The sequence below is a fragment of the Leiobunum rupestre genome, chromosome 3, assembly GCF_980474605.1.
Source record: "Leiobunum rupestre chromosome 3, qqLeiRupe1.1.hap1, whole genome shotgun sequence".
NCBI lineage: Eukaryota > Metazoa > Arthropoda > Arachnida > Opiliones > Sclerosomatidae > Leiobunum > Leiobunum rupestre.
Genome location: NC_143386.1, coordinates 46366983 through 46392314, shown reverse-complemented (window position 1 = coordinate 46392314; position 25332 = coordinate 46366983). Strand labels below are relative to the sequence as shown.

Sequence of the window (25332 nt, the reverse complement as noted above, 5' to 3'; positions counted from 1 at the left end):
ACTAATAAGCAGGCCTTTTTTGTGGGTCAGATGAACATGTGTTCACTGACTGCACCAATGCCATTAGAGGTTGTGTCAATTGCGTCAGAATAACAGGGACAAGAAAACAAACTCCAACTCGGAGCACTCCTCTCTGGACAATCTCTGTCCACATGAGGGAAATGCAATATTTGCGATCTAGAACTTACTTTAAATCTAAGCCCGATGGACAATAACATCAAGTTAGTCCAAATTAATCTTGGCAAAGGGAAGGTTGCCACTTCTACTCTTAGGCAGACTTACCAAGAGGGCAGTATCGACGTCGCAATTATTCAGGAGCCTCATGTGGTGGACAAGAGGGTTTCGGGTCTCCCGCTTTCGGCCAGAGTGGTGTGCTCCTACGCGAATGCCAAAACAGCTATTCCCATCTTTAATACCAATTTTAATGTAATTAGTCTTCTTTATTATTAAGATTATATGACGATTGTAGGTATTAAGGCGGGGGTTTATTCTTTCATCGTGTTCTTCATTTATATATCTCCTCCCCCGTCGGAGGTCTTGGAAGAACACTTGAATCTTATTTCAGATAAGATCAGTAAATTTGATGGGCGTAGGATATTAATTGGTGCTGATTTCAATTATCATCATACTCTCTGGGGTTCGAGTGACAATTGTCCTAGAGGTGTTGCCTGCGTGGATTTTGTAGAGTCCTTCGATCTAGTCGTGACGAATGATCCTGGTTCAGATCCTACCTTCTCTAGCACCAATGGAAATAGTTGGATTGACTTGACGTTGTCAACTATGAACACCTTTGATGTGGTCACTGATTGGGAAGTGTCTGACGATATCACCAATAGTGACCATAATTACATCTTTTTCAATCTTTCCATTCCGGACACTATTCAGAGCGATAAACCTGTAAGTTTAAAGGATCTGGACTTGGACCGCTTTCGCGGTCGGATCGATTTGTCTCATGGGGTTCTAGGTGATGTAGCACTTGACTCTAGGGATCAGATTGATAGTGTGGCTTCCTCTATTGAGAAAATTTTCAAAGACGTTAGTAAGTTTAGCATGAAACGTAAAGCCAATACTAAGACATATAAATCAGCTCCCTGGTGGAACGAGGGTCTTAGTAGGAAGCGAAAACTAGTGGTGAGGGACCGCAGAATGGGACATAGAGTTGAAGTCCTTGGAGAAGTCTAAATATATTACGTTCGTACTAAACGAATCATCTAGCCAACTGCGCCATAGGTTGGTAAATAAATAAATAAGTAAGTAACAAGAACTATTAGATAAACAAAATCGTGCTAGAAAGGAGAGAAGAAATTAATTGAAACTAAATGATCGTAAACTTGTTGGTAGGCAAGGTGTTCACCAAGCTTATTGGTTTGATTTAAGTTACTTATGGGCTAAAAAGGTTGTGTGTACTATCCATTGGGTTGGCAATATAGTACTTCTAGGGCCACAATTTTAATCTGCTGTGGCTGGGGTCTCGAGGAACACTTTCTTCAAATCATATATCGACGCTCACATCTAGCATTTGTATAGTATCTACAACCATCGGGGTGCTGCTTTTAGAGAGTTTTTTACCATCTATTTCGTGGGATGGACACGCCGATTGTTATACTTGGAGATTTCAATGCTCATAATACTCTCTGGGGCAGTCCCTATACTAACCCTCAAGACAGGCTCATCTAAGTCTGATTGGAGGATCAGGATCACCTGGTTCTTTTCAACAATAATCCAAAATGACACAACCTCGTCCCATTGGACCTACTCATTGGAAGTACCAAGGAGTGGACTGGAAGCGGTTTCGTATCTCTCTCGATCGCTTAATTAATTGGCAAAAAAAAGCACGGTCAAAGCTACAGCTTCTAATCGGACCGCTTTTCGTCATGCGAATGAGCGTTATAGTTATTTCTCCGATTTCTATAAGGCTGTCCTCTAGACCACATTGTTGGAGTTTGTACAACAGCGCGCCATGGTGAATTCTGCCAAGACGTCCTAGAGGTCTAGAAAGACCGTTAGGCAATGACGATTGGTAGATAGAACACATTTGGCCGCCATAGTCAGCGTTTACCATCGTGCTCCAGTGGAAGAAAGTTGCTAAGCTCCAGGAACCCAACTAAGCGGCCGAGCAAAGTTTTTCATAAACCTTTCCTAGATTCGGGAGCGGAGATATGTCTCTATAGGATGAGGCCTCCATAGAGGACTTTCCTGGTTTGAGTATCGGGTGGAGAACAGCATAATGCCTTCCTCCCAGAGGCTGTTGTATAGATTCAGAAGCGACAGATGAAAAGCCGGAATATAATTTTTTATTTTTAAATTAGACACATTGTCAATCCCTGTGGAAGTGTTATGGAGGGTCGCTAGAATGCCGTACAGCTCGTCTATTGTAAAGGAAGCGTTAAAAAGTTATGTGTGCCTCGCCATGAATTCCCAGAGATAACAAGTTGGCAAGGCAAAATATACCTCTCCTCGGAAGAATTGTCCCTAGTGGTATTAATTTCTCGAAATAACCCTTAAAGATATATCTCCGCAATTTAGAGTTATTTGTTAAAAATGTTATCCCAGTTTTATCCCGCCCGGTATAAAATTTTAATTATAATTAAAATAATTGAGACGAAACGACCAATTTTAATTTATTCAGAATATCATAAGTTAAGTAGTTACAACAGTGAGTTAGACGTACTATAACAATGCGCAATTGAATTAAACCCTTTTTACAGAACAAATTTATCAGTTAAATATAATACGAAGCAAATTTTAATGAAAGAAATATCTACAGAGGCTTTTTGTAATTTTCTCGCTTACGAAATACTTGCCGCATCTTTAACGCTCATTTTATTTCAACACTCGCCCTTGATGAAGATACCGTAGATATCTGGTAGTGGACGACTCGTTCACTTCTTGTTGACGTTGTGACACATACCACATGAAAAAGACCAATACCGTCCAATTTTCCATATCATATAATGACTCGCACACCCAGGAAATCAATGACTTCATTAGGAATCGTAGATGTCCAAATATCCACACCAATACAAAATGAATTAACAAGAAGCGAAAAACTTACCATTCACAAAGCACAGAAAGCCACTTGACTAAACGACAGCTGATATATCAATAAATGACCGTAGACGGAATAGTTATATTAGGGCTCTTTATAAATAAACACAAACGAACCAAATTGATGAACTGCATTAAACACTTTATCCCCTCGGAGAGGTAAAAACCTGGAAATGAAAGGAAAAGCAATTAGACAAAAGCTTTCTAAGCTTATTTTATTTCAAGGTCAGTAAATTTAAAACGTTTACAAAACGGTAATTTATACGGTAATGTAGATTCTTGTGAACGTAATACTTTTTATAGTTGTTTAAATGACTTATATAATGTCGTTGAAATAATAAATCTATCTTTTTTAAAACACGATGCATGCGAGAGGCTGAAAGACGATGTATGCGAGAGGGTGAAATACTATGAATGCGAGAGGGTTAAAGACGATGTATGCGAGAGAGTAAAACACGATATATGAGAGAGAGTAAACCACGATGTATGTGAGAGAGTACAACACGATGTATGAGAGAGAGTAGAACACGGTGTATGCGAGAGGGTGAAAGACTATGTATGCGAGAGGGTTAAAGACGATGTATGCGAGAGAGTAAAACACGATATATGAGAGAGAGTAAACCACGATGTATGTGAGAGAGTACAACACGATGTATGAGAGAGAGTACAACACGGTGTATGCGAGAGGCTGAAAGACTATGTATGCGAGAGGGTTAAAGACGATGTATGCGAGAGAGTAAAACACGATATATGAGAGAGAGAGTAAAACACGATATATGAGAGAGAGAGTAAAACACGATGTATGCGTGAGGGTGAAAGACTATGTATGCGAGAAGGTTAAAGACGATGTATGCGAGAGAGTACAACACGATATATGAGAGAGAGTAAACCACGATGTATGCGAGAGAGTACAACACGATATATGAGAGAGAGTAAACCACGATGTATGCGAGGGAGTACAACACGATGTATGAGAGAGAGTAAAACACGATGCAGGTGAGATGGTGAAAGACGATATATGCGAGAGAGTAAAACACGATATATGAGAGAGAGAGTAAAACACGATGTATGCGTGAGGGTGAAAGACTATGTATGCGAGAAGGTTAAAGACGATGTATGCGAGAGAGTACAACACGATGTATGAGAGAGAGTAAAACACGATGCAGGCGAGACGGTGAAAGACGATGTATGCGAGAGAGTACAACACGATTTATGCGAGAGAGTACAACCAGTGGCAGATCCAGGATTTTTTTCGAGGTAGGCTAGAATGTTAAAAGTGGGCCCCACCACATATTATTCTAAAAACGAAATGTTAAATTTATGAAATTGTTGAATGTGCTAAGTGAGATTTTCTGTGAGAATAATTAAGTTATTTATTTCAAAAATAACAAGTGGGCCATGCAGTCCCAATGAGTAGGCTCACACGAGCGGACGGTACGATCATGGACATTAGTATATATACTTATGTCCATGGTACTATTGAATGCCCAGTACAGACAACGCTATAATCAAAAGAAATGCATTTATTATTTTTTTAATTTACAGTTTATATTTTTTGTTGCAATGAAACCGATTTTCTATAGAGTTAGTTCATTTTTAAAAATACAAAGTCTTATGATATGAGTAATATACGCTTGCCTATAGCATGCCGTGTACTTTCCACGGAAAGCTAAATTACCGAATGCTAAATCAATTTCTGTACCAAGTTCAGTTGAAACTGCACCTTGTAGCTGTGGTATTAATTTAATATCAAAGCGGGAAAATAAACGTGTCAAAGCAGCTTTACTACTTAAGAAGTCCCCACAGAACCTGAGAAAATAAAATAATTTTCCTCTCAAAATAAAATTTAAAATACTGGTAAGAAATTCTGAAAAACCTGAGAAAAAAACCCACAACAGAATCCATAAACCCTAACAAAAAACTTGAAAACCAAGTAGGCCGAATCGCTCAACCGTTTTTGGTCTCCATTCGGTTTCAAAAGTAGCCCAAATTGGGCGACTTTCCGCCCAAGTGGCAACCCGGCACCCGAGTCTCTCTCTGTCAGAACGGCCCTCTCTCCTTGGAGTAGAGAAGTTGACGACAAAACAAAGAACTACAGAAGAAATTACAGAGTCTTATTGTAAAAGATGGTGTAGAACTATCATTGGAAGAGAACAATGACATAATAAAAACTATTGAAGAAAATCCCTTTGAAACACCCTGAAAATTTCAACGGTTTCTTCTGAAAGAGCAGATTAGGATAGCAAACTCGAAGAGCAAACGCCCGAAAAAGTGGCATCCTGCAATTTTGCACTGGTGTATTTACCTTAAAGGGGCTCCAAAGTTCGGTGGCAAAAAAAAAGAAAATTGTGCATGCTTTTCATTTCCCCCAACCCCTCACTCAGCCTTGGCAGAGGCGGGCAGAGTCAACCGTAAATTTCGCACTTTACTGACTTTACAAACATTTTGCCACCGATCTTTGGAGTCCCTTTAAATGTAAATCTGCGACTACTTTTGAAGCTGTCAGACAAGAGAGGGGTCCGTCACTTCGATGAATCATGTACGAGATTCCGAATCAAGGAATCTGGAATCAAGATTCTTGATTCTGCTAAGATTCTAGAATCTAGCCAGATTCCGTGATTCCGCCATGTTTCCTTAATATTCCATGATTCCACTTTTGATTCTTATTTTTGTTATGTTTCTATACACTTATTGTAATAAACTAATAAATGACATGATCATTCTGATCTAATAAAACATAATATACTTTATTTAGCGATATACAACAGCCGCAACCTAGTGAGAACTCAATAACGCGCCTACAAGGAGTAATATATTTTATACCGAAAAGCAAGGAGTAATATTTACAAGGACTAAATATTAGCAAATATCACATCTCTCCTCTCAAGTTAAAACTTTACTATTGTTCAAAACGCTTGGGTCGTACAACTTGACGGCCACTCCTGGTTCTGACAGATTGATTCCTGCACGGGGTTCTTCCCTGAAATTCACTTCCGGACTGAGAGTGACTAGGATTCTGGCTAGGAATATACGATATCTCTCTGGTGGGACTAGATATTGTATCGCTAGTTGATTGTCTTTCACTATTAACCGTAACGCTTATTTCGCGTGGTGGCGAATATGGCGGTTCCAAATCTCTTTCGACTGATGTTGCTGTTGTTCCCAGTCTGTTCTTACGGGTGTCTAGTTGAAGGTTCCCGGGGATAGGAATAAGGTGAAAACGATTCCTTCGTACAATTCCCTTGTGTGTGATAACTGTGTATGACCTAGGATCAGTTGTTGATTTCTCAACATTGCCTTCTCGTCGAAGATCTGATATCCACACTTTTTCGCCTGGTTTCAGATCTCGTAACTCTCTTACACCATGGTTGCGATCGTAATGACGTTTTTGGTCACCTTTACTTTGTTCTTCTTTCTTAACAATTTCGTTGCGTGGCGGTATGTGTGGTTCCAGCAACGATGATGCCATTGGTACTGTAGTTCTCAGTCGACGGTTGAATAAAAGTTCAGCCGGACTATATCCATTTCTGAGTGGAGTTGATCTGTACGCTAGTAAACCTCGATGTAAGTCTTGCGATTTAGTAATTCTGGACTTGATTATCTTCACGGCAGCCTCTGCAAAACCATTACTCTGGGGGAAGCGCGGGCTAGAGGTTATGTTTTGGAAACCATATTCCCTCGCGAACTTGCTAAACTCGGATGAGTTTGTGATGTTGAATTGAGGACCATTGTCACTTCGCACTATTTCTGGTATACCAAACCGTCCAAATATTGATCTCAAAATGTCTATAACGGTTGTCGTTCTTTGGTCTCTTAACTTGGCTATTTCGGGGAATCTGGAGTAATAGTCTGAGACGACAATATACCATTGTTGCTCAACGTGCAGAAGGTCCATAGCTACAACCTGCCAAGGTCTGCTTGGAAGTGTTGACGTTAGTAATGGCTCGTGTCTGTTTCGCGATTCCTTTATGCAAACAGCACATCGGCGAATTCTCTCTTCTATATCATTGGACATACCGGGCCACCATACTGAGGTTCGCGCCCTTTCGCGACATTTCGTAATTCCTAAGTGACCATCGTGGATCCTGTCTAATATTTCATTTCTCATGCTCTGTGGTACGAGAATTCGACAACCCATCATTACTAAGCCATCTTGAAAGGTTATACTAGCGCGGTAGGGAAAATATGCTAAACAGTGTGATTCCACTCGCTTTTTGTCAATGGGCCAACCTTCCTGGCTATATCGCATTAATGACTGACATACAGTGTCCTCTCGCTGTGCCGACCAAATTTCTGCTAACCGTTTATCTGTGGCTGGTAAATATGAGGTGATAAGCCTGACGTGAGCAGCTACTTCCTCCTTCAATTCTTCGTCTCCCACATTTGGGAGAGGGCTGCGAGATAACGCGTCGGCTGCTACTAATAATTTACCCGGAACGTATTTGACAGTATACAAATAACGCATAAGTCGGATTCTCAATCTTTGCAAACGTGGCGATAAATCATCCAACTGTTTTGATTGGAGAATTTGTAACAACGGTTTATGGTCAGTTTCGATGACAATCTGTAAGCCTGTTATATAGTCAGCAAATCTTTCACATGCCCAAGTAATTCCTAGAGCTTCTTTTTCGATTTGCGCGTATCGGCGCTCGGTTTCTGATAGGGTCTTAGATGCGTACGCGACAACTTGTTGTTTGCCATCTTTGTCTCCTTGACGAATAACTGCCCCTATTCCGTATGATGTCGCATCTGCTGAAATAACGGTTGGTTTATTCGGGTCAAAAATTCCAAGCACGGGTTGACTCGTTAACTTTTTCTTGAGATTTTGGAAAGCGTCTTGTTGAGGTTGTCCCCAAATCCAAGAATTTTTCTTACTTAAGAGGCTATACAACGGTTGAAGTGTATCGGACATATTAGGGATAAATTTACTTAAATAGTTTGCCATGCCAAGTATTCGTCTCAACTCTGACACGTTGGTTGGAGGGATCAACTCGTTAATGGCCCTGACTTTGTCTTCATCTGGATGAATTCCGGAATCATCGATTTTATGTCCCAAAAAATTTACTGAAGTTACTCCAAAGTTACACTTCTTCTTGTTTAACGTTACGCCATTTTCTTGTAACTTCGATAAAACTTGTCGTAAGTTTCTGTCATGCTCTATTTGATCTTTACCCCAGACTAATATATCATCTTGTAAATTGACACAATTTGGAATCCCTTCAATGCAAAAGCAAATTCGTCTTTGGTAATGTTCCGATGCAGAACTGAGTCCGAAAGGTAGGCGATTAAAGCAGTATCTGCCAAAAGGTGTGATGAACGTGGTAAGAGGTACTGATTGTGGATCTAGCGGTACTTGCCAGTATCCACTGTTGCAGTCGAGCAATGAAAATACTTTGGCTCCTGTCAATATACCAAGAATGTAATCCACTGAAGGAAGTTGATATAGTTCACGTAAGATATGTTTATTCAGCTCTGTAAAATCAACGCAAATTCTCAGTTCGCCCGAGGGTTTTTGTACTACTACCATAGGGGCACACCATGCAGTTGGCTCCTCAATTGGTGAGATTACGCCTCGGCTTATCATGTTTTCTAATTCCTTTTTAACTTTGTCCAATAGTGGAATTGCTACGCGGCGTGGCGTTGACAACGCATACGGCGTGACGTCTTGTTTCAGTTGGATTTTATACAGGCTTTTTAATTTTCCCAAACCTTCAAATAAAGTTGGGTATTCATTGCATGGATCGACTTTGGAGTATGGTGTCACTTCTTGTAATCTTGCCCATAATTTTAGATCCTCACTTGCATCTATGCTAAGTAATGGTCCATCAAGATCACGTACGACGTATATCTTGCGACGAATTATGACATCATTAACTTGTAGGGTAGCTTGAACCATACCAGTACACTTTAGGTAAGTCTTATCGGGACCTCGTACCTGTCTGTCTTGTTCGACTAGTTCTCCTATTTGTTTGTTTTGCATGTACAGATAATGTGGAATTGCAGTGATTTCTGCCCCCGTGTCAACTTTAAAATTTAAGGGCGTACCATTTACTTCCACTTTAGCCATGTAGTGATATCTAGAATCTCTATTATGGGTACATATGGCACCGAGAAATGCATCCTCTGTTAATGCTCGAATATTTGACATACTATTTAAACAAACTCTTGCATAATGCCCAACCTTGCCACACTTTAAACATTTGGCATTCCTAGCTGGACATTCTTCACTGGAGTGACGTTCCTTTAGACCACACTTTTTGCAGGTGATGGCATTTGTCCGCTGGTTATTGAACTGGATAGGTTTCCTAGCAACACTTTGAGATTGTGGAAGATGACTCTCTTTTCTCTGCGGCTTGTTATAAGTATTAAAACTTTTAGTAGGCTTTGATTTGGTACTTAATTTATCGACATTAGCTGCTGGTGGCTTTCCTTGCAGATCACTGTTAAGAGCCCGTTGTTGACGATGAACTTCTTCCTGTTGTCGAACGGCAGTGATCGCTTTTTCCAGAGTGAGGGTGGCATCCAGTTGTAAACGTTCCGATAACTGTTTATCACGGATACCAACTACTAGTCTGTCCATGATCATCCTGTCACGGAGTGCACCATAATCACAATGTTCAGAAAGAGCGTATAAATCTGTAATATACTCTTCAGCCAATTCACCTTCTCTTTGATTTCGAGTATTAAACTTGGCGCATTCGTAAATAACATTACGACGTACTACAAAATGATTTTCAAATCGTGTTAGTACTGTAGCATATACCTTTTGGTCAGCTTGTGTGAGGTTAAAAGATAAAAATATGTCCTCAGATTTATCACCCATGAGATAAATTAATTTTTCGCTTTTGGAACTCAAACCTGAAGCTAACCGAAATCGTTCGAAACGCCGTTTCCAATGGGGCCATTCGCCCGGACGAGAAAAATCCAAAGGCGGTGGAGGGATGACATGAAAAGTGGCAGACGACATTATGCGGGGAACAAAAACTAAATTTGCTCACTCGGCGAAAAAACGGCAAATTTCCGAACCGAAGCCTCGGTCGACCTTTGTTACTGTGCGCGAACGTTGATTTCGATGTTGTAGACGAGACGGAACGCAATGACGGCGTGAAATATTGTCTTTTAGTACTCTGACACCATGTTATGTTTCTATACACTTATTGTAATAAACTAATAAATGACATGATCATTCTGATCTAATAAAACATAATATACTTTATTTAGCGATATACAACAGCCGCAACCTAGTGAGAACTCAATAACGCGCCTACAAGGAGTAATATATTTTATACCGAAAAGCAAGGAGTAATATTTACAAGGACTAAATATTAGCAAATATCACAATTTTATTCCCTGATTCTTGTTCGATTCCGTGATTCTTGTTCAGTTCCGTGATTCTTGTTCGGGTACACACTTGTACAAGGTTCCTTGATTAATCTATTCGCAACCAAAACCAATCTAGCTGTTCGAATATTATAGAAAAGGCGGTGTGACTACACGAATGACCAGTTAAAAATTTTCTGGGTCAATTTCAATATTAAATCGAAGGTGGTCAGTTGAGGGGTCAGTGGTTCACTGGCCCACTTAATAAAAGGGTCCCACTGGTGTTTGAAAAATCCAGCCCGAAAATCGAGTAGCAGGTGACTTTTCATTCCCTACGTCATAATTTCGCACCGGAAATTGTAATAATTCGAAGGCCGGTGTGGGCTTTAATTCAACATATTATGGATTAGCTCAGGTATTTCAGGGCACGGGGTCGTAGGCTAAGTCGATGGTCACTGCCACTCACTGGTTCACTTTAAAAAGTTCCTTATTTCCCACCCTGTAAAGGGGCTCACTTTATTTTCCGTCTGCTTCAAAGTTCCAAATTCGAGTCAACGCCGGCAGTAGTGGCTCACTCTTGTTACCTGTAATCCCAAGCGTCCGGGAGGCAGAGTTTGTGGATGGCCGTGTGAGGACGACCACCAATCCGCCAACGGGTGGTCGGCATACTTCCGCCACTGGTGTCCCCACCCTTGTTTCCATGTATCCCCCGTTGGCGTGGCCGTTACACATATCTCGCCCTGATTAATCAAATGGACGAGAGGACTGAACTGTCCCACAAGTTACAATAAAAAGAAATCGAGCCAACCAAATGAAAATCGATTGTAATACGCCCGAGAATACGACGAGCTAATACCGAGGCTAATACGCTCGGTAATACGAATACGATTCACCTATAGTCGCGTTCACACATCCGCGATACGTCTAAAAAGTTTCGAAGCTCTTCAAATCAGAGAAAATTTATAATATAATATTATAAATTATCTCTGGTTAAATCGCTTAAAACCGTTTCAAATCACTAAAAAACCGTTTTCGGGCCTTAAAGCAAGTGTCGGCTCGAAATCAAGTAGCTCTTTTTTCAACAGATGTCGCTATCGTTGACACCAAAACAAGATAGTTGAGTGACATTTTGACCCAAAAGGCGATAATTATAGGTACATCTCGCGTTGATTGGATCGTTTGTAAATTGGTGAATAACATAAATTACAGCATATATAAACAATATTTTTACGTGGTATATATAATTTAGGCTAAAGTCCACTAAATAGAGTATTATTATAATTATAATACTCAACAACGGCTCTCTGACGACGTTATCATTGGGGGGGGGGGGCAGAATATCGCGTAAAAGGTTGGTGTATATGGCTCGAAGCCTTCACACCATGCACACAGGAGAGGGACTCATTCACTACAATACCATAAAGTAATACAAAAGGCCCAAACAAACGTCCGAAAAGAGTGAAGCTTGAATGGTTTTACGTAAAATGTCACAGGTGGCCGCAACGACGTCGGAGAATCCGGCGTGTACCGCACTGAGGCCGTCTACTAGATTGGTCGGCAGAGCCCTAGACGTAAGTGCCCGAAGAAGAAAAGCCCGAGCCGTCCATCGCGATGGGCAAGCGAATAAGGCGTGGGAAGCGTCATCCGCTGCGGCTCCACACCAAGCGATGGAAAACCGCCCTAGTGGGAAGTCTGCCACAGCCGAGGCGCGCGAGTAGCGTGTCATCCCGCCACGTTAAAGTTATCCGCATAATGGCTTGAGAGCCTGGAAAAGGTTTCGAGTCCAGAAGAGGCCATTGTGTCCTAGTTACTGACCACTCTTGAGTCTATGCTGATGAAATTGCCCTGCGGCAGGCACTTTTTTCCCCCGCGAAGAGGAAGTCCACCTTTGGTGCGCGTAGGTGCTTAGTACCCGGAACTCCAACATGAGCCGGATACCACAGGAGGGTTATGGGCCACTGGTACCCATCGGCTCCATAGAACGAGAATGAAGCTGCGTGAGAGCGCCTTTCGAATCCGAGCAAATAACCAAAGTGCCTTGGAGGTTGACCGACGCGTAAGACAAAGCCATTTGAATAGTGAAGAGTTCGATCCTATTTATGGGATGACCGGAATCCACAAGACACGTCGCGCCGACATTGATAGCCGGGATCAGGAAAGCCGCACCCGCCACACCCGAGCCCTCAGTCAACTAGCCGTCGGTATAGATGACTGTAGCGTTCTTACCGTGTGGTTCTAGAGCCGCGAGGAAAATTTGTCTCAGCATATCCGAACTGTTGTCCTCCTTAGCGGTAGTGAGCCAAGTCGAGAGAATCATCGCGGTGGGCAGTTGCCAGGTCGGCGAATCCTTGAAAGACAAATGGCCACTCAACCCAGCAGAAGGTGCAGCAATGGGTGGACTATTTCCCACTTCGCACACAGCAGTGGAATTAAGAGTGGATGCTGTAGCAACTCCAGCCGACACCCCACCTACGTAGGTAAAGAGTCAAACCCTTTGGAGAGAGCTCCTAAAGGGGAACGACGAGCACACAGCAGTCCTAGTAACCCGGCAGAGCTGGCACCGGAGATCCCGGTGTGACTCCAAAAGGCCGGGAAACAGAACCGCCGTGCCCTCATACGGAGGCCTGCCGCCCCACAGCAGGCTACCCAATCCGCCGAGGTGGCCAGTTTTCACGGACTCTCTCCGTTAGCCTGAGCCGAAACTCAGATTCCAGCCCCTACCTGACCGAAGTCGGAGGTGGAGATAGGACCATTTGACCAGAGCTAACATCTCCCAGTGCGCCACCGCCCTTATGGTTTACAAGAACTGGACCCCGACTCCCCGGTTAAGCCACCAGTTATTGCACACTCTGACCCGTTAAGGGCCAGGTGTAGTAAGCAGGAGTGTCCGTCGCGCCGCACGGAGTGCGGTTGAGGAGCTCCAACAAATCGCGTCTGAAGCACAATGGTGGAAGCGCTGCTTCCGCCTCCATGAGACTAATGGCCGTTGAGGGCGGGATCCCAAGGATGAGTCTGAGAGGTGCATTCCGAACCTTGTCGAGCATAGCAAGAACAGTGGAGGTGGCCGACGCATAGAGAAAGCTGGAATAATCCATCCTCGAGCGACTGAGATGGGTATAAAGCAGTCTAATGACTGCTCCTGTTGGCCCCCCAGCCAGTCGCAAAACCGCCCTCAAAAGACTGAGACGCTCCAGAGAAGTCGAGATCAGCCCGTTGATCTGGGCCGCCCATGAGAGACTGTCGTCTATAGTAACCCCTAGATATCTGTATGACGTCACCCTCAACAGCAGTTTAAAAGCAAGCATGACGCGATTTGTAAGGTTGATTTTTTAAATTTAATGTAGATTAAGTCGTATATTTAGAAATATGAATTTTTCTTCATATACATACGAAACTTTTTTCTCGGTTTTAATGTTTGGAATTTAAAAATCATTGCGCAATACCGAGGCCTAGCACAAATACAGGTCCCAAAGGCGGGGAATTCATTTCCTCGCCTTAAAATTTTCGTCGATTTTAAAAGTAGATTACGAGCGAAATAATTAAGGGGAAATTATGAAAGTAGTTTTAAATAAAACCTGGAAACTTACTAAAAATCATATGAAAAATTCAAAGTTGAGTACAAACACTAATATTATTAAAAAGTCTCCGAATTGCAACACAGTTAGGAAAACAAATTCCCGTAGGAAAAGCATTAGGGAGAAAAAACAATTTTCACGAAAATCGTCCGCTTAGACTCAGTTCGTGTCTCCGCCGTTCGGCAGAGCATGGCCAACTTCGCGCACTCACTACGCTCGCACCAGGCGGCCTATCCAAAGAATTTCAAATCCATGTATTGGCGCGAAATAAAAGTTTGGTTTTTAGTGTCTTCGACGGCCGTCGGGTGCGCTACTTCCGGACCTTAAAGTCGGCTCCTTTTACGATATAAATAACATGGTTTTCTATGGCGCGAAACTTGACCATAATGAGTACATAGTACTGGAAATTATTTAAATATCAGAAAATTGTATTTATTTTTTACTTAGGTTATAACTTAAAAGTTCAATTTCCATAAATAACCCCTCAAATACTTCATTACTTAGGTAATTTTTAAATAGTTTGTATGAATAGTTAAGCCTTGTTGGATTTTAGATTTGTTGTCTTTTAAACAATTTTCGCGGCGGGAAATTCGAACACTTGATAATTACTTAATGCTGAATGATATTAGATTTATGTAAAAATATATTTATTTCATTTTTCAATTATTATTTAAAGTTGTTACATATCAATAATTTTTGTATAAATTACACAAAAATGTCTTCGAGTTGCGTTCCCTATGACCCATCTGTAAAAGGCAAAACACGAGTTTCCTTCTGATGGGGCGTTGAGAGGCATGTGGCTTGAAAATATCTCTCGGGATAATTTTCAAATAAATGACAGATCAGAATTGAGCGTTGTATGTAGTTTACATTTTTGTGAAACAGATTACCGTAAAGGTCTTAAATTATGAACGCTGGAAAAAACGGCAATACCTACAGTATTCCCACAGTTGTAGCCAACCTGGTCAGTGGCAGTCATATTGCTAGTAGGCCAAAGAGGCAAACCCTTATCTTATTAGGCCTAACTCCCAAGGGCGCGGGTGGTGGCACCAGTGTGGGAGTTGGTATAAAAGGAGGTAGCAGAGAGAGAGATAGGGCTTTTAAGAGCTGTAGAGTCAGTGGTTAGTAGCAGTCAGAAACTAGTATGGGAGTGGTTAACTCCCAGCTAGCTTGCTAGTCAGTTGTAGTTTTCCCCCAGTGGCTGCCAGGTTGCATTCTCTTCCCTTGGTGGGAATATCTAAGAAATATTAGTATCTTATTATAATAGGATAGTTATTGTATAGTTCGCTCTAAGGCCTCCGAAGGCAAGTTACCCAACCTTCTAGATTAGAGTGGCTATACAGTATCCAACTTATATGATACCAAATGCGTTGAGTACAGAGCTTGACACGCAACGAACCACTTTAAAATTGGCAAGTACAGAAAATGGAGCAAGCTGAATTTTGTAGCTTGTGTCTCGAGTGCATTTCCGGACCCTTCTCAAATTCAACACTTTTAGACTTTATTAAAACATCCGACAGAGGAGGTATAAGTTACCCAAATAAGGATTTTGTAATGTTTCATTGAGGCAACACTTCCTTATTTTCGAGAATCAGCAAGAATTAGCGAAAATATTGAATCTCCCGTGTTGCCGAAACTTGCCAGGTGTCCAATTTTGCATTGCAATTTTAATGTCCCTCATGTCTTGATATCTGCCAAATTTATCTGTGACAAAATAATACCACCGGTAGTTGATAACATAACTAGGACAATTTGATTTGAGAAAGTAAAGGAACTAGTTTACAAACCTCAATCGAGAAAACTTCATTATGGATTTTCATATTTTGATCACCATTCACCAGTGATACTTCATTGTTTTCCAGAATTCTTTCATATCTACCATTCATAATTACCAGTTTTCATTCATATCTACCAGTATTCATATAATCATATTTACCAGCGTTCATTCATATCTACCAGTATTCATACTTTTTTTACCAATGTTCATTCGTGTTTTGTTCATTATCACTATTATTCCAACTATATATGTCTCTAAAATTTAATGAAAAAATGCAATTATTAACTTTTACGTCAAACAAATTATTTCCTAAAAATATTAAAAGTATTTTTTATGCTCATTACGCTAAAATTTTAGTTGCATCACTTTAAATATCAGTTTAATTGTTTATCTACTTGCCATCAAATAGTTTAAAATCCAAACCAAAACGTTTGATGAAAAATTCCACATGTCAGTTTGTTTACATTCCATTCTAAACACGTGATTTTCACTGACGCCTGAGCGGTGGCACTTTTGGAAATAGTCGATCTCGGCGGGAAAAATGAATTAGAAAATTTTGAAAAGGGTTGTAAATCATGGAAAAAGGTTTATTCTACCTCTGACATCGACGAATATATCGAATAGTTTTCAATAAATTCCTCAAAGTAACGAAAAACCATAATCGTTCCATTCGATTCTATGCTAATAGTTAGGTCCGGAGGTGGCTCCAGCGCCTCCGTAGCGGCAAAGAACGAATTTCGATATTTTTGATCTTTTGGGTAGGCCGCCTGGTGCGAGCGTAGTGAGCGCGCGAAGTTGGCCATGGGCAGAGCCACTTGATTTTTGAACCCCTCCTCTTCTATGGAGATGTCCGCTCCTATTGACTGAACGCAGTATCAGTCACGTGCTTCCTCCATGCTCTTACTGTCTTTTATTTGACAATGCAAATTTATTTTAGAACGTGAGTCTCCGAAAATTTCATTAATTTGCAAATTCATTGAATTAACAGCACTGGACACTATATTGTATCTCATTTTAACTACTAAGCCTTGGTTGTTCAAAACAGGTTTGTTTACTAAAATAATGGCCGTCGATTTATCAGACGTAGAGCTAATTGTGCGATGGAATAATCGGCATTTGAGATTCGATGACGTCAAATATTACATTAAATATGACGTCAAATATTACGTAAGGTAAGGATGACGCAATATCTGTGAAACAAACCGTTAGTGAAGAAATAGAGCTAGTGGCATACTTATGAGTAATTATGTTACATATGCTTGCGCAGTGAATCTAGCGAGTTCAGAAAAGGTCTAGAAATAAGCATGCACTATATAGTTTTCTCTATCGTTAACTTTTCCCGCGAAATTTCCCTTTCTGAGTGATTTTCCCCGCTTTTTTCCCTTTTTCCCGCTCTTAGTCAGTTTTCCCCGAAAACGGTATTTATTCCAGCAATGTGGAAACACTGCCCTCCAGTCAACTTCTCTACTCCAAGTGTAGACCCAGAGAGGGTAAAGTCGCTTCGCTATAGAGAGGCGCCTCTCTTTCAAAAATCCGTCGCATGATTTTTTTTCGCTAAAATGTCCACTAGTCTTGGACGTTTGAGGGCGCTACTATCACCGTTCGCCTCGAGCGGCGCTCGATTCAATATTAGGCGTAGAACGACGCAAAAAGTTTTCAAATTGTTGGATAAATTAACATCAATAAATCTTTTAATTATGTATTGTTCGGCGAAAAATTGTTCTTCAACTAAGAAAATTAAGTCTCGTTTATCTTTTTTTAAGTTTCCAAGGGATAAAGAGCGGTAAATACGCGTTTTTATTAGATTAGCTTATATTATCATATATTTAACTTTCAAACTTTTAGTTCTACATTGTGGCTGCAAAATGTTAACAATGACAAACTCTTACATAAAACAACTGAATATTTGTACACAAACCATACACTTTGTTCTCTCCATTTTACTGACGATTGTTTCATGAATGTAAAAACCAGAAATAGACTAACAACATTTGCTATACCAACTATTTTTGGCAATAATGAAGATCAAATTTCAGTTTCCCCTTCGCCTATTAAAGGTATAAAAACATCTACCAGGAGAACTTGCTTCTTAATATTTAATTTATTAATAATTATTCCAACAAGTAGTAAAGGAAAACCAAACAAATGAAGATATCTCAAAAGAAAACACATTGGCTACACACGGGTCAGAGTTAAATGGGACTAAACAAATTCTCCAAATGCACAATTACGCTTTGCCTAATGAATCAAATTGTCAAAATGGTAATTTAAATTTGAAGTTGTAACCCCGATAAATCCCAGATTTAAATTGATAAAACATTTCAGTAGATAAACTTAATGGCAATGGGAAAAGAATTTTGGATTTAAACCCAGAATTGATATTCTCAACTAAACGCATTCAAATTGAACACAATTATAACCATCCAAACGAAAGCTACCCTTCAAATATTGACAATGAATATGGTAAGATAAGAGTTTTGATATTTATTGAAATTAATTTAACTAAACTACTTAAATTATTACACTAGAACCAAATATAGGAGGAGAAATAGAAATTGTAGTTTCGGAAAAGCAAGTCAAAAATAAGTCAGTTCAAACCAAAGTATTTAAAACCAAAAGAGAGTTAAACCTTCTTAAAAGACTTAATAAGAAAAATGCAAAAATCCTAAGAATGAAAAAGCAGTTAGCAAGTATGAAAGTTAAACTGGCAGACAGTAAAAATATATGCGATGTCACAAATGCTACTAGATTCTTATCTGACTTTGCTAAGGAATTATTTGATTCTGAATTGAAACTAAGACAAAGAAACAAAAAGGGAAGGAGATACTCAACACTGTTAAAGAAATGGGCTCTTTCTCTTTTTTATCACAGCCCTCAGGCATACAGAATGTGGCAAGGTGTTTTATGCCTTCCAACAAAGAGAACGCTGGAGAAATGGTTAGCTCACATAAAAATTGAACCTGGATTCGACCACAAAACGCTTGAGGCCTTGAAAATAAAATTTCAAAATAAGAAAATTAGTGAAAGAGTGGTAGTACTTTCTTTTGACGAAATGAGCTTAAAAGAAAAACTAAATTACAATCATGGAAACGACATCATTGAAGGTTTTGTGGATTTTGGTCCTTACGGAAGAACCAAGCAGTATGCAAATCAAGCTCTTGTATTCATGATTAAAGGCATAAAGCTAAAATGGAAACAACCAATTGGTTACTTTCTAACAAAAGATGCTTGCCCAGGGCAGACATTAAATCTTTTGCTTCACGACTGCATAACTCACCTAAAAAATATTGGACTCATTGTCAAAGCTATGGTTTGTGACCAAGGGACGGGAAACCAAACTTTGTTCAGAAGTATGGGGATATCAGTTGAAAAGCCATACATTAAAACTGATGATGAGAAAATTCATTTCTTCTTTGATCCTCCCCATCTCTTAAAAAGTGTGAGGAACAATTTCAAACGATATCCAATTATGGTGGACGACAACGTAGTTTCTTGGAAAGATCTTGAAAATTTCTTTGAATTAGATCAAAAAATTGGAAAGTTTTGAAGCGCTCATAAGCTGACACACAAACACATTAATTTACCTGCATTTTCCAATATGAAAGTCAGTTTAGCAGCCCAAATATTTAGCCGGAGTGTCGCCAATTGCATTGAAACGGCATGCTCTTTGGGATTAGGAGACTTAACATTAAACAGCACTTTCACAGCCGAGTTCCTTCTACACATGAACGACCTTTTTGATTTGTTCAATAGCAGGACGTTAAACAATGAAACCATCTGTAAGAGAGGAATGAGTGATAAATCAATCCATATTCAAATGTTGAGTGACAAATTAGAATGGTTTAACACATGGAAGCCTCAAAACTGCAGGTATAAAACCCTTCCTTGTATAGAAGGGTGGAAACTCTCAATTCAGTCTTTGCTATTCCTGTGGAAAGATCTAAAGGAGAATTTTAGTTTTGAATTCTTATTAACAGGAAGGGTTAGTCAAGACTTTCTAGAAAATTTCTTTGGTTCTATTCGTCAAAAAGGAGGCAATAGAGATCATCCAAATTCTCAACAATTTCGGGCAGCATACCGAGCTGCATCGGTCAATAATCTCTTAAAACCTGCAGATTCAAATTGCATCGATGATTTGGATAACTTCATTTTAAACATAGATTCCTTTAAGGAATCAGCTCCAGGACCAGAAGAGGATTCATCTGATTTTGAAAAATATGGAGTCTTACATGTTCAAGGGCAATGCTCTGAAGAAGACTTAGAAATTTGTAATTCCATTGAAAGTCCCAACCTGCTCAAAGAAAATGTCCTTAGTTATATATCAGGATACCTAATTCATCGCTGTTTTTTAAATCACCAATGTCCTTCTTGCATCAGTCAACTAAGGCAAGACAATCCAATTCTTGATCCAACTAATGTGCTTGCTTATTTTAAGGCACTCAAATCCAACAAAAACTCTTCTTTTGGTAGCATCATTGTACCAACTGCCAATTTCTTGGATTTTGTAACAAAGGTAAATGAGATATTTGACACCAGTTTCAAACTATTATCACACATGACAAATTTGAAAGGCCGCTTACAAAGATTCATAGCACGGAGAATTGACAAGAAATGGTTCCAGGCTCCTGAAGGTTCCACATGCGCAACTGTGTTTCAAAACATGATATCTTTTTTTGTAGAGTTCTGCATAAATAGTACCCTTAAAAAACAAGATCTTGATCACCAATATACAAAAACACAGAAAAGATTGGACAGAAAACTATTAAAAATACAACACTGAACGTTATTTATCCATGCAAAGATGTTCGTATTGAATTACCATTTATTTCATATTTACATAACTTATAAAAATTAATTATTTTATTTTAAATTATATTATTATTATAATTTATTCCACTAAACTTCCTTGTTAGACTTCTTCTGTTCCCGACCAAGTCTTCCTGTTCATCTATGACCTGGCCTCTCTTACAATTTCCCGATTTTCTCGTGAATTTTTAACTATTAAAAATATTGGAGTTTTTATTATTGAAATATTGTAATTAGTAATTTTTTGTACTTACATTTCTAATGATATCCACTATTTTTTTAAAGAATTCAAAATAACAATTGAAGAAAAAGTAATTGCAGCGGTTTTGTTTTTATTTATAATTAATTGTTTTCAGTGGCGCCATCGAACGTCTAAGACTAATATAACGGGTCGTCTGCTTCTTCTAGGCGCTCGCGCTTCAAAAACGTACGACAAAATTATAACATTGCAGGAATAGGAAGAGGCGCCTCTCTATAGCGAAGCGACTTTACCCTCTCTGGTAGACCACCCCATTTCGCCATGGGCTGCGTTCAACAACTATCAAAGGAGAAAAACCGAGTTATCGTTGAGTTCTTTTAATCAACGCTACGTCACAAAAATCTAAAAGTTGTTGTACGATTTGAAGTTCGCTGACTTAACGAACAAAACATAGTCTGCTACCCCTCCTTTAACTTTGTCGAATGACGTCACGACACCGATGAGCAACGGAAAAACCATCTCGCTCAGCTGATGTTTCCGCTGAGTCTCCTATGATCAACGTGACGTCAAAACTGGAAGTCAAAAAACCCGTTCAGCAAAAAACCGCTGACCGTTGAGCTCAGCGCTGAGCTTTTTTAGAGTTGTTGAACGCAGCCATGTACTGCAGCCTTCGCATGGTCCATAGAAATAGAAATGAGACTAGAACCACGATCGGATTGGGGGAGATGTACCAGCTAGAAGGCCGCCATTAGAGTGGAAACACGCATATCCGCGCCATCTAATAAAAAAAATTGAAACTAAATATGATCACGTGGCATAACGCCGTAAGCAACGTCGTCTGGTTTGTTTATCATTTCTTCGATCGGTTTTCGGCATTGTAGAGTTGTAAAAAAGAGAGATTTATTATTTCAACAACATTAAATAAGTTATTTAAACAACTATGAAAATCATTACGTTCACAAGAATCTACATTACCGTAAATTACAGTTTTATAAACGTTTTAAATTTACTGACCTTGAAATAAAATAAGCTTTGAAAGCTTATCTCTAATTGCTTTCCCTTTCATTTCCAAGTTTTTGTCGCTAGAAATTTTAATCAGGTGAACTTTGGCGTATTACATAATTAGTTTTCTGATTAAACTATTGCGATGATGGCAACTCCAAAACTCAACGTCAAACATATCATGGTCCTAAAGTTCGCTGAAAATGAAAACACTTATATTCCGAGTTTAGTATAAAATAATTCCTATAATATTACATAGTTATGAAATTAGCATTTTATTTCTTTCCCAAATCGGTTAGTACAGACCAAAAAATACGCAATTTTTTACCATTTTCAATTTTCAGCGGTTATGCTTATAGACGCGAAAAACGCGAACACAAAATTTTAATTTATTATAAATAATAAAATAATTCGGCTGAGAGCAAAATCCACGTAACAATGTACACAAATCTTAAGAAATTACGTGGATTTTGCTCTCAGCTGACTTAAAGTACCATCACACGACCCGATGCGCAGTGACTCGCAACCTTCAAAATTTCTGCCGTAACCATGGCGACAATGTTTAATGCGCTTGTCAGATGGCGGGGATAGCCCGATTCCACCCTAATGGCAGCCTTCTAGCTTGCCCGTTTCCTTTGTGATTGGCGGAAAGAGCAGTGGTTCTAGTCTTATTTCTATGGCATGGTCATGGCCCGTGCTCTAAAAATGCTTAAATTTCCGTTAGGGCTTTTTTTACTCGTTAGGTGGCGTTGGGAACGGTTGTTTTGCGTTCGTTGGAAAGCGAAGTGTCTTCATTGACTCATTGAGTCTCTAAGCTAAATTTTAAATTAGTCCATGCAATGAGTCCACGCCATTGACCTATATTGAATTTTATGAAAATTAAATCGATTCGATTCTATGGTACATTTTATTGGTGACTATATTTTTATCTCAATTAGTCAATATATTTCTGAAAATAAATTTATTTCTAGAACGAACCATTACTGTTAAACTTCAATTTTATTTTAAGCCTTGGTCATAATTGAAATTTCTCATTTGAAATGAGTCCTAAGACTCAAAACCACTCTGTTATTTTAAAATGTCAAATGAAACTTGATTGCTCCAAAAATATTCAAGAAGTCTCAAAAAATTCTCCAACGCGAAACAAATGGTCCTCATTACCAGAAACATCCTCAACAAAGTCAAGTTTTGTTTATGAGGATGTACTACAAGATGTGGTGGCTTATGTAGAAGTACGATCTGACTTAGAAGATTTATCAGCGCTCTTTGGAGAGCATTTGCTTTATTTAGGAGCAACGGTTTCAAAAACTTTTAACAAAAAAGTTACCCATGTTGTGTTCAAAAATGGGAAGGAAAGCACCTTTAAAAAAGCAAAAGAACGAAACATCCCTGTTGTAAATGTGCTTTGGCTAGATGGGCAAGTTGTTTGACAATATCGAAAGAAAGACGTTTGTATTTATGTTTTTGATGCATTTTTAGGTGTAAAAAGGAGAAAAGTCATATACCAGAAGAGCCCTTTATTATTAAGGAGTATAATACTTATGGAAAAAGAAAAGTAAGTGTTTTAATATCCAAGTGTTACTATTAATTGAATAACGGTTAAACGATGTATATATGTTTAAATATTTTATATTACAGAGATTGATAATTAATTCAAAGTTTAATTTTGATGACCTTACGAAAAGTTTTGAAGAAAGTAAAAAAATTGTAGATCAAATTAAAGCCTCTAGGAAAAGTGAAATTTTTTTGGCTCCGGAAACACCAGTTCAACCCCCAGTTCTCAATGTAAGAAATACAATTGTTTAATGCTTAGTACTCTTCTTTATAAATTAATTGTTTTCCTTGTAATCAATACCAGGAGTCTTTTCCAAGCCCAAATGTTATACCTGAAACAGTACTTCCAACAACTAAAAAGTTTAAAACTGTGAGAAATAAAATTAACTTATCTCCAGTTCAGCCAATGAAACGAAAACTTTTTTGTAAGATTCATACCAATAATGTATATTTATTTATACTTGGTGAAAATGACCATGTTGAAACAATTTTTAGCTTTTCTAGTAATCCCTCTCATGCTCTTACAGTAAGATCCTTTCCCTTCAAAAAATTAAATTAGTGTAGTATCTGATTAGTTTCCTTAAACTTATGTCTTCCAAACCCTGTGCCTGGTGTCTGGGGAAAATTGGACCATGATGCCCACAGATTTTCTTAACATAGTCACTATTCTCCCTAAGTATAATAAATACATACTGAAGTGGTTTATAAAAAAGTTCTTTGTATTAAAATATCTGCTTTTTAAAATCTAGCTGAACCCAGTGGTATTGTTTTGTTGGGTGCCAATGAAACAAAACTCTACAATGAAAATGTATCGGAATTAAGTGTTAAAGAATCAACACCAAAACCTAAGAAAGAGACTCGCGACAAACCCCAACTTAACACTATATTACATGCAACAGTTAATCCAAAGAAGGATTACGTTAGAAGCCCTTTGAAAGACAATAATGTTAAAAAAACCAAAATTGATGATTCACTTCAAAAAAAGAACAAAAAGTTAAAATTAAATTTTTGTGAAAATGGCACATCAAGGTCACCAAAACTTATCTCTGGTTTGTCTAATTCGTTAAATATTGACGTTACTAAAGCAAGACATAGTTTGGAGGATTTCAAAAAAATTAGACGGAAACCCAATAAGATGAAAGATGCCCCTACTATAGTATTTACTAGTTTCAGTGCTTCGTAAGTCTTTTATATTGCCAAGTGTTTCCGTGATTAATAGTTCTGTTTAAAATATAGCATGATTGAAGTTGCCCATTCAATTGTTAAATCACTTGGTGGTTTTAATGTCACTAACAATGTTGGAAATAGAACGACCCACGTCATTTGTGGGGAGCAGAAACGAACTTTGAATGTATTATACGGACTAGTTCAAGGTTGTTACCTTCTCAGTACAGATTGGCTTATGAAATCTCTCGAAGCTCAGAAATGGATTGATGAGTCACCTTTTGAACTTATTGAGAGCTTTGCCTCTGCGGAAGTAAAATATATTTTAAACTAGTAGCCCAGTAGTACCATAAAACAGCATTTAAAAAATATTCCTTGTAGGTCCGAAAAAATGAAATAGGAACTATTTTTAAAGATTGCGGAACCTTCTTTATATCTCCGTATAGTGCACCACCAGCGAATGATCTGTCTAATTTAATTTTAATGGGAGGTGGAACGGTAATTATGAATTTTAGTAAACAATCTATATCATATTAACACTGTCTCTTATTATTTCTTTTTGTTATATGCAGGTCACATCTTGCCTTAGAAAATCAACAATTATAGTTGGAAATTTCAACGATTCTTCCCCTTTAGAAAAATATAGTGCAATTACTCGAGTTGACGAAAAATGTATTTTGGGTATGTAAATTAATCTATTAACCACGTTAAAATTATATTAATTCCTTGTGTATTTATAGACTGTATTTCAAGTTTAAACAAGTTTTCTACATAAAAGGTGCTTGAGATTATTTTAAACATTTATATATAATTTTAAAATTATTAATTTCTTCTGAAATTTAATAATTTATATACAAAAACGCAATTTTTTGTTTAAAATATTGTAC

General features: G+C 38.7%; 2 protein-coding genes across 2 annotated transcripts; both read left to right on the top strand.

Annotated features, from left to right (window-relative positions):
• Positions 1-204: 204 nt before the first annotated feature.
• LOC149951976 (uncharacterized) lies at positions 205-1182 on the top strand. The gene is made up of 2 exons (XM_090169708.1): positions 205-426; positions 478-1182. Exons 1-2 carry the CDS (start codon positions 205-207, stop codon positions 1180-1182), a joined length of 927 nt encoding a protein of 308 aa, XP_090025834.1.
• Positions 1183-22712: 21530 nt separating this feature from the next.
• Positions 22713-25332, top strand: LOC149951975 (uncharacterized). Its single transcript, XM_090168437.1, has 9 exons — positions 22713-23144; positions 23207-23282; positions 23366-23512; positions 23586-23706; positions 24031-24460; positions 24518-24758; positions 24827-24943; positions 25018-25126; positions 25186-25332. The coding sequence occupies exons 1-9, from the start codon at positions 22768-22770 to the stop codon at positions 25218-25220; spliced, it is 1653 nt and encodes a 550-aa protein (XP_090024563.1). The 5' UTR covers positions 22713-22767; the 3' UTR covers positions 25221-25332.